This window comes from Eleutherodactylus coqui, chromosome 4 (assembly GCF_035609145.1).
Source record: "Eleutherodactylus coqui strain aEleCoq1 chromosome 4, aEleCoq1.hap1, whole genome shotgun sequence".
In the NCBI taxonomy this organism is placed as follows: Eukaryota; Metazoa; Chordata; class Amphibia; order Anura; family Eleutherodactylidae; genus Eleutherodactylus; species Eleutherodactylus coqui.
The window spans coordinates 82,184,085-82,199,584 of record NC_089840.1 but is presented as its reverse complement, the minus strand read 5'-3'; the positions used below and the strand labels follow the sequence as shown (position 1 = coordinate 82,199,584).

Sequence of the window (15,500 nt, the reverse complement as noted above, 5' to 3'; positions counted from 1 at the left end):
TTTTTTAGCATTTTACCCCCAATAAAACTAAAAAACTGAAAAAAAGTCAGTGAAAAAGATATAAAAAAAATAGTCCTATATGTCACGGAAAAAAACGTAGCAAAAATAATTTTGGTAACTAAAGGAAAAAAAATGGAGCAGTAAAACCGCCACATGGGTAAAATCCCTAAAAAGTGTCTGGTCCTTAATGTACAAAACAACCTGGTCCTTAAGGGGTTAATGTAAGCCTAAATAGAGAAGTAACAGTGAGCCTAAATCTGCAGGGCACACAGTCATCAATGCACACGCTGCTGCTAGGACCTTCCTGCTTTGACCCTATTGGGAGCTAGGGGTGCGAGAAGGGCGTTTCTCCTGTCAAACCACTAGCTTCCAATAATACCGTCCCTCACTAATGACTAGTAGGCTAATCCCCCCCCCAGCACAAGTCCAGCTATTAGTCCTGCACTCACACAGTTTTGACCCAGACATTGCACATTTTCTCTGTCCTTTGTGAAATTACACAAAGGGGAACGGCAATCCGATATTGTGGTCCCGGTGTCATCACATAGGACTGCAGAAAGCATGCACCTGGAAGTCAGGAAATACAGGGACTTTCAATGGGACTTTCTAATGTTAAAAACGCAACGCAATGCACCAAAAACGCAGTTGCGTTCACTGCATTGCGTTTTTTTTTACAATAGAAAGTCCCATTGACAATCGGGTTAACAAAAAATGCAATCGCGCGTTTCACATCTGCATTTGTCCCTCAGTCTTTGCTTCAGTTTTTTTATATAAGGTATTTGTATGCATGCATCATTTCTGCTTTAATTTGTAATCAGTACCCATTCAGTTAAAAACTGAACAGTTTTAAAAGGACTTCAAATGCAAGTGTAAAACCACCCTTGGGGCTTATTCACACGAGCGGATATCGGACGCTGTTTTCACAGTCAGCCAATATACGCTACCATCTGATGCACGGGCTCAGCCTATATGCTGTCAGCTCACCTCCTCTCTTCTCCGTTACAGCTGTTTGCAATGGGAGGGGGTGGGATAGGGGCGAAGCTACACCCCTGCCTCTTTTCCACAGAGAGCAATGGGAGGGGGCGGGTCTTAGCTCAGCCCCCTCCCATTGCAAACAGCAAAAAAGGGCGGAGAAGGGGGAGGGAGTTTAGCAGTCTTGATGCTCAACTCCCTTACACCTCCCTTCTCCAGCCACTGCCATTGGCTCCCATAGGTGTCAAGGGCAGCAGCCATAGTCTGGCCAGCAAGATAGTTTCCTGCCTGACGTAAAAGCCCCCTGGCCGGGCACATCACGGGAAACCGCCTGTGTGATCTGATGCATTGGAATCCAATGCATCACATGGTAGAGTATATCGTCCGGCCGTGAAACCGTCGGCCGATATACGCTCGTGTGAATAAGCCCTTAGGATGAGGTGAATATGGTCAGGGGTTTTTGAACCCCTGACCAGGAAGCGCTGAGGGAAAACTACAAGCAAGTGCACCAGGGACCTGCGAAGAGAAGTGCGGCGGAGCAGACAGCGCCTCTTAGGGTTTATTTTAAGGGACAAATGTAGGACTTTACTATGAAAGTTGCATTGCAGCGTATAAAAAACGCTGTATTGCTTCTGCATTGTGTGCATTATGTCTATTCTTTTATTCAGCCATTGCAGAAAAAACCCACATCATAGCTTCAGAAGTAAGTGCTTTAAGGGAACCTATCATCACTTTTGAGCCTCATATATGGTATGGGGCACAAAGTTGAGGAGACGGCGAGTCTGGGGAGCTCTGCTTTTTATATTTACCGGCTGTCCTGTTCCTGGGCAGTGTCAATGAGAAATCAGTGGAGTTGCAGAAGTATTGTTCCATCTTTGCATATATCTCCCAGAGGAGCATGCATGACCTTATAAGTCTTCTCACACACCTGCTAGGTGCTCTCCTTAAGGAGAGACGATACCCCTCTCCGGACTTTTTACAGGATAGTAGGTAGACAGACGTGTCTGAAAAAGTCCAACATTGCAAGAACACAGAGCAACAAATGGGGAGCCCGGTGAGTATGAAACAGCTTTCTGGACTCTGCTCTCCTCACTACCCAAATGCCCTCCACATCAATACCTTGATTAGGATGCTGATCCTCATTTGCTTCACCATCCTTTATTGCTCTTCTTCCATTTTTTTTCCTTCTGCTCTTTGCTCAGTAGCTTTTTGTACCACGTCTCATGAATGGGAAAGGCCTGCCAGTGGAAACATAACTTTCCACCACTGCGCCCCTCATCTTCCAATTGGCCATCACAGTCAGGACTTAACTTATGTATATTTTCCTCAGTTTTCTGCCATTCAGCCTCCTGCTTCTAATTTTCTTGCTTTAAGATGTATGCCAGCTTTCACTTCTGAGCCATGCTATCAATCTCATGATATTTCAGCAGAGCATCACACAGGCAGCTAGGGCCAGTACCATCTCTGGCTGCCAGCAGGACATTCTGTAGGAGCAGCTCCTATTCGGGTACAGTTTGCGCCATCACTGTATTACAGGATGGCCATTCATCTGAATGACCTACCTGGAATAATACATTTACATCTGCAGGGAAAATGTCTGGCTGGCTACAACTTCCTCAGCAAAAATTAGCTTTTTGCTTGGAGTGCTGCAGCAGGAACCGATACAATCGGAAGTGTGCCCGGGCCTTGCAATCTGAAAAGGGTTGTGGCTTTATGCACAATCACGTTAATGAATCACAAGTAAAGCTTTACTTCTGGGTGAAATTTTCCTTTAAATTTGTTCATTATCATTAAGCCACAAAATTCAATACACAAAGGCTATAAAAAGTCTATATACCCCTGTTAAAATGACATGTTTTTGTCACGTTAAATGTGAAAGGATTCATCTTTGTGGTTTTTTTAATTTTTTTATTTCCACCTTCAGTGTGACCCATTATCTGTACAATATCACTGAAAATGCAGCCACATTATTTTAGAACACCCTCTTATATTTGGGGATGTGGTTGTTTTCAGAAATAGTCAATCACATTAAAACTCATGTTAAATAATAGTCAGTAGTCCGCTGCCATGATTTAAAGGGATTCTGATTTACCCCATATAATGTTCGGCTCTTCTAGATGGATTTTCCTGACATTTTCTTACTTGCATTTTTCAGCACAAGTGATGGTCCGTAAAGGGCTTAAAGCACATCAAAGGGATCTGATTGGTGAAAGGTATCAGACAAGATAAGGGAACCAAAACATTTACCTATACCGTGGAACACAATGAAGACGTCATCAAGAGGATTAAATTTGGTACAACACTGACATTACTAAGAACTGGGCATCCCTCAAAATAAATGATGAAAAGACCAGAAAAAAATTGGTCTGGGAAGCTGCCAAGATGCCTACAGCAACAGTAAAGGAGCTGCAGGAATTTCTAGCAAGTACTGGTTGTGTAGTGCATGTGACAACCACCTTCCTTGAACAGTTCCAAATATCACTCTACTTTGGCACTAAACCTTCAGGCTAAAAAGCTGAAGATGAAGAGGAATTTCACCTTTCAGCACAAAAACGACCCAAAGCATATTTGCAAATTAACAAAAAAATGGCTGAGCCATTCCAAGACCCTGATGTTCTGGCGAAGCCAGATCCCAGACCTGAATCCCACTGGGGATCTGTGGGTTGACCTTGAGAGGGTGGTACACACCAGATGCCCTCGCAATCTGACAGATTTAGAGCATTCTTGCAAAAAGAATTGGGCAAACATTGCCGAGTCAAAATATGCCATGCTAATAGACACCTACCCAAAAAGACTGAAAGCTGTCATAAAGTCAAAGGGTGCATCAACAAAATACAAGCTTTAGGGTGTGTATATTTACGCAACCACATTATTTTTTAATCTTTCAACCCTAAAAGATTTCAATGGAATTGTACAGTTTATGAGTCACCCTGAAGGTGGAAATAAGCTGAAAAAATTAATCTTTGTCATATTTATTTTTAACAAGACAAATACATGGCATTTTAACAGCGGTGTTTAGATTTTTATAGCCACTGTAGAAAGAAGAAACTATAACTAACTGAAATCTTATGCTGGCAAGTTATCCTGTAAAGTAGCTTATAAGGTCTACCGTTGTCTTGGAAATCGGTCTAGAAATCGCAACTGTACGATTGTACGAGTAGACAGAAATCATTGAGTTATGTTAATCAACTGGGCTCATCGACAAAAAATGCTGAAAATATTTGTGACATTGGTTCAATGTATGCATACCAAGTGCACAACGATTATTTCTGAAAGGGGTTGTCCAAGAACAGCCTATCTCCTATGCTGCTAAATGTATGATTGCTGGGGTCCAACTGTTGGAACTGCCACCGATCACGAGGATAGGGGCCCTGAATGTGATAGCTTGAATGGAGTAGCGGTCAAGCATGCATACTGCTGCTCCATTCATCTCTATGGGATTGTCAAGTGCTCGTGATCACAACGCCGTTCATACGTGAACAATCAGCCATAGAATAGGTTAAAAAAAAAGTGTCTACGTGATAAAAGAGGTTTTCCAAGGAAAACAGCTGAGTGGATTGCCAATGTTTTGTCTGTGAGATTTTGATGCGAACACAGAACACAAAATCTGAATAAAGACAAAGTCTGGTATAATTATTTTATTTGAAGTGTCTTATTATCACAGCACATATCAGGTTGAACACATAATATCTTACAGAGATGTATTCAATATTAACATGTTATTTGCATTAACTCATCGGTTTAGATTGTTTTAATTTTGGTGCATCCCTGTTATACTTCTTCCCTTCCCAAACACTCTTGTTTTGAGGGACGAGGGAGACATACATAATGTATTTTTTTCCACAGTACACAGTTATGGAATACTTTTCCATGAACATTTCCACATCACAATAAAATATCATCCTGGGAAGGGAACGCGACACGTTCTTCTGAAATGAGGCGTCGATAACGGAAACTTTTCCATCGATTCTCCCATTAATCGGATTGCAAATGAAAATGGATTTGGTGGTTGGGTGATTAAATTAAGTCCACATGGCAAAATCTAACCCTAGAATTATAATCAGTGGTGCTTTAAGATTGACTTGATCTCATTTCTGGTTTGTTTTCTGGGGCAACCATAAGTTGGGTATGAACCAACCCTAATGTCTACGACGGAAATCTAAACCCACAATCTAGATTGTTGTTGGCAAGGGTTCCTTATACATGAGGCCTATAATCGGCTTTTTTAGTGAAAAGTGTCAAGGTTATGACTTGAATTCACATCTAAGGAATGGTTGAGTTTTTCATGGGGGTGCGGGCTACGTTACATGCTTATGCTTTACTGCATGTATGATAAAACTACACATGAGATAAGAATGTAAAACTTAAAATAACCATTCCTAGTGAGGAGACACTTACCTAAGTGCTTTAAACCATATCAAAAATGGTATATGTCTTTCAAAAGGTGACCGTACGAATATTCATCTATCTCCTCCCAGGAAGCAGCCATGCAAGTCGGGTGAGACAATGCTGTCTAATAAGATTCTACTACACGGAACCGTACTGTACCAAGGTTGTTTAAGCAGATTGGTAAGATAGGCGCTGCATAGAAATAATTGTACAAGTTGCTTCTGGAATGACCTCACAATTGATGTCACCAAAAGAGCATAGTGCGTTCATATCTAAACTACTTTCATGTAAAAAGGGCTCCACAGCCAGCAATCTTGCTGCTACATCTTTGTCTGGCTTTTTCAAAGTGGAGAATGGTTTCACTCCTTAAACCAAGCCCAAACGCCAAAGTGGTGTTGGCTTTTTACGACTACTAAAAAAAAAAAAAAAAAATAAGAGCTATCGAGAACCAAGTATTTACAATGATGCTAAGCAAAAAAAAAAGTATGACACCTCATGGCTGATTTACGTAACAAAGTGGCACTTTACAGATTAACAGTAGAACAAATAAAATATCCATTTCTGGCAAAACCTTTTGGTATCAACATTTCATCCCTTGTCTGGGTTATATTGGTTAAGTGCACAAAAAATTCAAATAGCAGCATTTAACATGAAGCCCCTCAAACAGAAACCGGAGAACAGCCAAGACTTGAAGAAGACTCTTGAACCATTCAGGAATCAAGTTTTAAAAGGACAATAAAACAACAAAAAAAGAGTTAAACATAGATAAGAAAGACAAACAAAAAGAAAAGTTGAAGTCTAGACACAGATGAGAATACCAGTAGAGGGTATAAATTGCCCTAAAGCTGAAGACATACAAATGGAGGAACGCCAATTAAACCCTTAGCAGCAAGAGGCCAACTACCATTTGCAGCAAATTCCTCCACCAAGAAAAGGGTTACATATTCACAGTTTGGTAGCACTCTCTGACCCTAGTATTTACATGTAAACCCTGCGCATTATGGTGAAAGGGCCAATCCAGAACATTCTAACCATAGAATTTCGTTTACTACAAAAGGCAGCGGGGGCAAAACCCAGACCACAATACAGCCACTCAGACCTTTAAAAAAATGGATAAGGTAAAAAAAAAAATATCTATAATTAAAAAAAATAAAAATAAAGTAATTCATGTACAGAAAAAAATGCAGCTTGAATTCTTGTCATATTTCTTTTCTGGGCTCTTGTGCAACCAGATTGTCTGTCCACATTCCTAAAAATTTCATCAACAAAAGGAGTTTCACCCTAACCATGCCAAGAGGAATCGAATACCAAAACCTTTTAATTATTACGGAGACCCCAAAAAGACCATCACAAATCCTACACTTTACACGGGGAACAACCCTGTCCTGGTGCAGAAATGTAATGCTAAGGTAAGCCGGTGTGGTGCTTACAACCGAAGACAGCGTTCACCGACATGCTTACATATGAGAAGTCACGCGGGTTTCTTAAATCTTCATCTTGGCTGCAAGGAACTAAAGGTGGAGCTTAAAGCCGGACATTAGTCAGGACTCAGCTTGACGCTGCAGCCAGGGGTTTCTTTAGCTGCTGGGACATAAGTTCCCTAGCTCGGCTGACTTGGATGTTGTCGTAACAAGTATTGCAAACCAAAACAGGATCGTAGAGTTGTTGGTCGGGAATTGGAAGCTTCAAGTGACAGCAGCCAGCACAAAACACATTTCCGCAGTTTCTAGAGAAATCATAAAGAGTTACTTGTACACAGTGGAAAAAAAAAAAGATAAACTGGACTTAGAAATTTTTAAAAACTTTTTATCATTCCTCAGGGTGGCTTCACACGAGTGTGTGCGTACATGGGTGCACCCCTATACGTGCAAAAATAGGTGTATGAAGGTCCGCACATTGCCTTCAATGGAGCCGTGGTTGCTGCCGGCGGCTCCATTGAAGACAATGGTCTGCTGGGAACCCCTGGATTGTTTTCAGGAAAGGGCTTTAAATATAAGCTCTTCTCTACTTACCTGTCTGTCGCTGCCGCGTTCCCCGCAAGGATGAAGATGAAGAATAAAGAATTCCCTGCTGCACCTGTCACATCTGTGACAAAAGCGGCAAAGGAATTCTAAATCCTTTAAATATAAGTCCTTCCCTGAAAAACAAGGCAAAGTAGTATAAAAAAACAAAAACAAAAAACACATACTCACCTTTCTGCAGCTGCCAGGGCTGAGCTGCATTCCTCTCTGCGCTGTCTGCAGCTCTGCAATGCAGTTCTTTGAGCAGGCGGGGATTTAAAATCCCCATCTGCTGAAAGAGCTGATTGTGATTGGCTGAGGCACTTAGCCGCCTGCTCAAAGAACTGCATTGCAGAGCCGGGTACAACGCAGAGAAGATGCGGCTGAGCCCTGGCAGCTGAAGGAAGGAGAGTAGGTTTCTTTTTTTACACTACTTTGCCTTGTTTTTCAGGGAAGGGCTTATATTTAAAGCCCTTCCCTGAAAAATAACTACAGGGTGCCGACAGACCATTGTCTTCAATGGAGCTGCCGGCAGCAGCTGTGGCTCCATTGAAGACAATGTGTGCATTCCCTGTGGTGCACGCATGTCCTATCTTTGCAGATGCACGCCTGTAAAGCACGGACATGTGAACATACCATAGGGAATGCATTGGTTCTAACAGAAGCACAAAAACACGCTCGTGTGAAGCCACCCTCAGGGTGCAAATGACATACAGACCATACTAGGGCATATAGTATATTTATCAATCCCTATAAGAAGTATATTGACTCTCATCGTCCATCGCCAATCTGAACGGGGTTCTTTATCCATATAGGGATCAGTAAGTATCATTTCTGCCCTAATAGGCATTGTACAGAAATACACACCAGGGAAAATTACTAATATCAGATGTACTTCTAATGCAAATATTCATATAAAAAATCCTGAAATAGGGGGATTTCCACAATGACCAGATTAGACTGCAATTTTATTTATTCTGTACCTCACATATCGGCTTTACCACATAGATTAGGGTAGGATAAGCAGAGTCATCTTTATTTAACAACTATGTTTTACTGTTGGGAGGCCTTGATAACGCAGGATAACGCTGTACACACACAGATGGTGATTTGTACTCCTCTCCCCTGTGACTAATGGGGTGCAAGGGGAGAGGACATTAAATATATGATGTCTGCTTATAGCTTCAACATACATGGAATAGTAGTAATGATGTAATGCACTGTGGGCAGATCATAATTTACCTGCAGTGATGCCTCCGTTTGGCCAACCAGAATTCACAGTCACAGTTGAAACAATGTGAAGCCATGTGATCCGGGACCCATCTGGTGACCTGGTTATTGAAGAAAAATATATTCTTTTTAGATTGTTCTATATTAGTTCAGTCTACGGCTCTGTTCCAAATAGGATCATACTCTGTTTCATCGGGTTTGCTGCTTTTTTCGCTGCAAGAAATTCCTACAGGTGACAGAACGCTATTCAAGGTTAGGACTAGACGCTTGGTTGCACTGCAGCATCACATTTAATTAGTGTGGTTGTATTGTGATCATGCAACCGCCACAAAAAAAAGTAAGCAATTGTGGGACTTTTGGTTGTAGGTCGAATGAGTCTTTGCCAGCACAGGCTGGAGGAAATATATTGAAAATCGTGGACATAGAGGAGCAACGGTTATAATCAACGACTGTGAAATGGCAAAGTTGAATATTAACGCGTTTCGGGGACGCAGCCCCTTCTTCAGAAATGGCTGTGAAAAGTGAAATGGCAAAGTTAAAACAGCATAAAAGCTATCCAACATGGAAAGCCCTCCTTCGCTCAGCACAAGTTTTATTTTCACAGCTTCTTGTGGGCTTTCCATGTTGGATTACTTTTATGCGGTTTTAACTTTGCCATCTCACAGCCATTTCTGAAGAAAGGTCTGGGTCCCCAAAAAATGTTAATACTCACTGGTTCTAACCCCTTTGTGACCGCCGATGCGCCTTTTGGACAGCCTGTATCAGAGGCCTACATATGAAGAAAGATCGGAGGGTGATCTCTCTTTATACATCACAGGCTGTTTATTACAGCTGATACCAGCAGCCCCGAGAATACACGCGGCTCATCGGACTGTTAACCCTTTAACGTCTGTAAAAATCCGATCTAACGCATTATTTATCCTGCACGTTGAATGTCATCCGAAACAAACAAAAAGACGCCAGAAATAAGCTTCTTTTGGTCACCCTGCCTGCAAGAAAAAAATGCAATAAAAAGCGATCAAAAAGTGACATGTAATCCACAATGGTACTAACACAAATTACAGGGCGTCTGGCAAAAAGGGAACCCTTGCACAACTAAGTGGACAGACAAATAAAAAAGTTATTGCGCGCAGAAGATGGTGGCAGAAAAAAAAATTCTTAAAAAAATGTATGTCTGCAAAAAAATAAAAATAAAAGGAAAAATAAAAAAAGGAAAAAAACTATATAAATTTGGTATTGTAGTCATCGCACTGACCCACAGATTAAAGTTGAAAAATACAACTCGTCCTGCAAAAAACAAGCCCTCAAACAGCTCCGTCGATGGATGAATACAGGAGTCACAACTTTTTCTTTTTAAGCGTGTGTGGGGGGGGGGGGGGGGGGGGGGGGGGAATGAAAGTGGAAGAACGAAAAAAAACAAAAAAAAAACAACTTGGTCACTAAGGGGTTAATAAAACTATTGAATAACGAAGAACCAGGTTAAATTACTCTGCTGATTACAAGAGTTGTGCCTCTAAGGCCACAATTTTCAATATTTTCCTCCAGCCCAATTACTGTGCCCCGTACCACACGGTTGGCGATCAGTGGACAGGCAGCACTTTAGCCTGGGTCTACATGGAAGAGTAATTCCTCTATCCACAGTGTCTATAGAAGTCGCTCCGCTCCCTCAACTACAACAACTCGCTTGCTATTTGTCAGCTTTGTTTTTGCAGCCAAATCAAACATGAAACAGTCAGTCATACGACTTCTCTGAAACTTGTTGCTGCGTCGCCCTGATCCACTCAGATATGTGGGGAAGGGAAACTATGCAAAACACCAGTTTTCTGGTGTAAAAAAGTTACACATTTCGACACACGTTATATTTTACACTGCCCCCCAAACACTTTTTTACAATGTGGGTGGGGCCCAGCAGTAGAGGACGGGGCAGGCCGCGGCCTGTCAAGACATGCTATAATTTCAACCAGAAATTATACTGGATTTATAGTGTGTCCCTCTTAATAAGCAGGGCTGACGCTTCACTGTGCAGGGTCCTCAGGAAGCTAACAGACCGCAGAACCAAGTATAAAGTAAGGCTACTTTCACACGGTTTCCAGTATCTGTTTGCTTTCCTGCGCAAACAGAAATCAGTTTTTATTTGCTGAAATGTATCCATAGTCCCAAATTCACCTGATGGAAGTGAATAGTGTCGTTTTGATCTGCAATGGGCCAATATACCTTTTTTGGCAGCAGAATGGAACAAAACACCCAACCCCCTCCCCTCTGCTATTCATAGACTGCTTTTGAGTGCTAACTCTAGTAGTCTCCTGGATGGACGCTAGAGCAGAGGGGAGGGAGACGATCTGCATGATCTATACAAAAGCATCAGCATGGCAGAAAGTAATATTTAACCAGGTTCTGAGTCTCATGCCATAATCAGGATGTCTGCTAAAAGTCTTATGGATTCATCAGTTCATTTCTATTCTTTAAACAACCCCTCATCCATCCATCATTCTTAAAGGGATGGTATCAGAAACTGAAAGAAAATAGAATAGCGAAAAAGTTCAGTGTACTCAGTAATATAAATAGATCGTTATATCTAACTGCACATTTCATCTGGGGGACCATTATTAGGGAATAGAAATGGCTGCTAAATAGAGATGAGCGAGTCTACTCGGCCACGCCCCCTTTTTGCCCGAGTAACGTGATTTTCGAGTACTTCCGTACTCGGGCGAAAAGATTCGGGGGGCGCCGTGGGTGAGTGGGGGGTTGCAGCAAGGAGTGGGGGGGAGAGGGAGAGAGGGCTCCCCCCTGTTCCCCGCTGCTACCCCCGTGCCTCCACGCCTCCCCCCAAATCTTTCACCCGAGTACTGAAGTACTCGAAAATCGCGGTGCTCGATCGAGTAATTACTCGAAACGAGTATACTCGCTCATCTCTACTGCTAAACACAGGACAGTCTTGCATCAGGACAGAGAGCTGAACACCTATCTAAGCTCTTCTTGTGCCTCGTGTGGCGCAGAGTAAGGTTGGGACATCGAAAACCGATATATCACTAATGCTTTGGCGATACTTTTCATCGATATTGTTATGCCCGATATATCGGTAACATCGATAGTTTAAGGCGATGTAATATCGAGTTTTATAAAGATGAAACGTGTCTTGTGGCCCGGTGACCAGATTGTCCTTCTTTACGTTCTGCCCTTTCCTCTGTGTTGGCACAGGGTGTAGTTTTGCTCGAGGCACTAATGAACTTCTAAACAAGTTCTAGAAACTTTTGGAAAGTGTGAGGTGACTCTTTGTCACCAATAAGGTTTGCTCCAGGCAAAACGACTCTCAGAAAAAGTGGGGTCTTCGGCCCCTTACCCACAGGCGTTTGTTCATCGCGTTAGACGCAGGCTCTGAACGCTTGCATCTAACGCGATGGCTGTGGGCAATGCTTTCTAAATGAAAGTATTTCCACATGCAGATGGAGAGCTGCGCTGAGCGCACGAAGGTCGCGGCCAGAAAAGGAGACAACATGTCGTGCGTTCAGCATCTAACGTCAACGCAGTGACCATAGAAAAGATAGGCCCAATGTCCACGGGCAAATTTGAATTGCGGGATTCACAATTCAAGGCGCCCATAGGAAGACATGGGCGTTCACAGCCCAATTAAAGCATACGGATTTGTTCTGCGAACCTTCTGGTCCGGAAAACAAAATCACAGCATGCTCCATTTTGCTGCGGTTCCTGCACAGACTGCTTCCATTGACGTCAATTGAATTGCGGACGGGCCGCGGTTTCCGCGGGAAAGCAGGGAATTAAAAAAAAAAATTTAAAATCTCTACTGCGCATGTGCAGCGGCCCGCGTTTCTGCACACATCCGCAGTGTAGACCCGGACAGGTAAGAACAGTCCTTGACCATGGGCAGGGTCGTATTCTGCTATGGGCTTCCGCATGTGGAATCCGACCCGCCCGTGGACATGAGGCCTAAGTACAGCAGATAGAAATACTAATTACATATTTATGTAACTTGTTACATTACTAGTTCATATTCGTTTTCATACTAAATGTACAGAGGGACCAACCATGACCATAATTACCTCCGTATCCTTCTTATCCACTGGTTCCCAACTGGTTTCTGAAAGCCAGTCCTCGCTTTTATCAGAATACAGGTCATCTATATCGCTGCTGTCCGATTCTTTTACACAGGTCTGTTGACAGAAAACATTTTATATTAAACGAATACCACTGATAAAGGCGGAGTCCTTGTTTTTGCCCATGTAGAAAAGGAAATCCTGTATTTATATGCACTGCATTCAGGTCAAGATTATTTACAAACAATAGACAGTCATGTAAAGTCCTTAAAAAGAAAGGAACTTCTTCAGCATACAGGATGGGGAATGACTACATACCCGTAGGCTACAGTAGATGTGAAATAATGGCGGATCACAATATTTCCTAACATAGTACAATAAGTAAAATGCTGCATAAACAAAAGAGGACATGAAAACTAAACAATTTGGGTCCATTTAGATGCAAATCTGCAGCAATTTACAGTACAGTGCGTGTGGTTAGAGTATCCAAAAATCGACAAGTAGCAGAAAAATAAGCATATTGCGGATTTACAAACCTGCAGCATATTCGTTATGTAGCAGATATTACCTCTTCAATGTAATGGGCGTAATTCACAGTTAATGTACAGCAAAATCAACAAAATCTTTTTCCATCACATGTTGACTCAACCTTCTTAGGCCGTTTTCAGATGAGAGTATTACGGAAGAGTATCCCAGCCGACTGCAGGTCTACTGGTATGGTAAAGTTCCAAGGCGCATGACTGACTCATTGGGTGACATTTTCTTGGCAAGGTGGTTTGCCTTCCCCAGTCATCTTTTACCCCCGAGCTGGGTAATCATTTTACAGACCTCGGAAGGATGGAAGACTTGAGCCGAACCACGTGGGGATTGAACCCACAAGCTTCAGGTCGTGAGTGAGAGCATTTCTGCTGCCTAAACACTCTGTGCTACACTAGGCTCAAGGTCTACTGAACAGAACTCAAAGCATCATGGGGACTTATGACATTGTGAGATCAGGTCAGCGGACTAATGGTCAGACTGGGAAACTCTGCCTCAAAACAGGAGCAAAAATGTGCTCATAATACATTCATCTGAATCTGGTCTTAGTGTAGCTTCACGTAAGGTACTCACAAAATCATCTTCATAATCAGCCTCAGGTTCTGGAGGTGGAGCACAATACTGTCGAATTTCCAGCTGTAGTTGCAATTCCCACACCTGCCTTCGCAACAAGTCAACCTCTTGTTTATAGCTAGCTTCCATCTGTCTCAACCGTTGTTGCACAACATCACTGGGAATAGGTAAACCATCGTCATCTTGATATATAAGAGGTGCAGGAGAAGGACAAACCAAAGGAAAGACTCTACCAGAGTGAGGCCTGTTATGAGACGCTATGGACCCTCTATAACTTTTCGTTGAGGGTCCAGAACAGTGCATTGAGGCAGGGAAGTTGTAGGGAATCTTTGCTGCATCTCTAGATACATATGAACCAGCTGCATGTCTTCCATGCTTACTGTGAAGGCTTCTTGTAGGGCACTCATATGACAAATGACGACGGAGTCCAATTTCACCAACAGGAACAGATTTCATCATTCCATATAAACTCTCCCAGTTAGAGGTTAGGAAAGAATTATCATTTCTCGGCATTTGGGAGACTGCTTTCCTATCAGTCCTACATGTTTCTTTTGCCATCTTGACAGATTTGGTAAAATCTCTACACAATGTATTGACATACATATCGCCCACTAAGTTTGGGCAAGGAGGTTTTGTCAAGGTAGGACAATCCTGTTGTTCCTGATCGGTGATAGATATCGTAATAGTCTGCTCTTGTGTATCTTTGCCATTCTCCAGGCCAGGTTGAACATTGTCGCATTTCAAGTCTGGAGATTCGGCTTTAGGATCTGATGAAGGTTTCATCACTTCCTCCTCCTCATCATCATTATTATTATTATGGGCTTCAGTGACTTCTTGCATATTTCCTTCGTTACATCCGCTAGCATTATGATCATCATGCACCTTTTCTTCCTTGATTTTGACATCTGTGGCTTGCTGGTGAGGACCTTGACTTTCAGTATCACTGCCGTCGTCATTACTGCATCGCGAGTCTAAGCTAACTTGATGATTATTTAAGTTAGGGTCACTAGAAGTGCGTGTCAGTATTCCCCCACTGTCGCAAGCCGTCATAAGATTGTCCATTGAACGGGTTTTCGGTAACCTATAGAGAAAAAAAACAAAAACAAACTAGTTTGATTACGGCATAATTAGAATGTTAGTAAGCTACATAACAATGGCATTTCTGCCACTTTAGGTTGCAACAGATTCATCAGGCTGCTTATCTGATTGATTTGGGAAACATCAGAGGGAACATCAGGTAAGACAGCTGGTGGGAACTTTCAATGACTGTATGTGTGACCAGGTGAAAGAATATCCACTCATTTTTCATTAGCCCAATGCATATGAAATACTGTATTTTTCGCTCTATAAGACGCCCCGACAATAAGAAGCTCCCACGTTTTAGAGGTGGAAAATAGGTAAAAAATATTCTGAACTCCACCAGGGACAGTGCAGGGGATAGTACCGGACGACAGAGCTGAAGAAGCAGCAGAGCTCTGAAACAGCGGCACTAATGTATGGGTCGAGGAAGGAAAGAAGCCGATTGGTGGAGCTGGGGGAGCAGCAGCAGTTCCTGCCGGCACTCACCACCAATCAGCGGTATGTAAGGGGCGGCAGCTCGACAAAGACTGCTGCAAGCAGTCGAAACGTCGCTGCATTACCCGATTGTGAGCAATAAATATACATCCTCTGGGATGTTTTAAAGTCTTGCACCATTGAAATCTTGCTGTCCTGCGGCTTTATTCTTTTATTAGCTCCCCGTGATGAG

General features: G+C 42.6%; 1 protein-coding gene across 2 annotated transcripts in view; it reads right to left on the bottom strand.

Annotated features, from left to right (window-relative positions):
• Positions 1-4,595: 4,595 nt before the first annotated feature.
• Positions 4,596-15,500, bottom strand: part of MTMR4 (myotubularin related protein 4) — a 62,898-nt gene continuing 51,993 nt past the window's right edge. For both annotated transcript variants that reach the window (XM_066599789.1, XM_066599788.1), the window contains 4 exons: positions 13,754-14,834; positions 12,650-12,760; positions 8,604-8,692; positions 4,596-7,087 (listed from right to left, as the gene is read on the bottom strand). In XM_066599789.1, the coding sequence (XP_066455886.1) occupies positions 6,910-7,087; positions 8,604-8,692; positions 12,650-12,760; positions 13,754-14,834 (1,459 nt within the window). In that variant the 3' untranslated portion in view covers positions 4,596-6,909. The remainder of the gene's footprint in view (positions 7,088-8,603; positions 8,693-12,649; positions 12,761-13,753; positions 14,835-15,500) is intronic.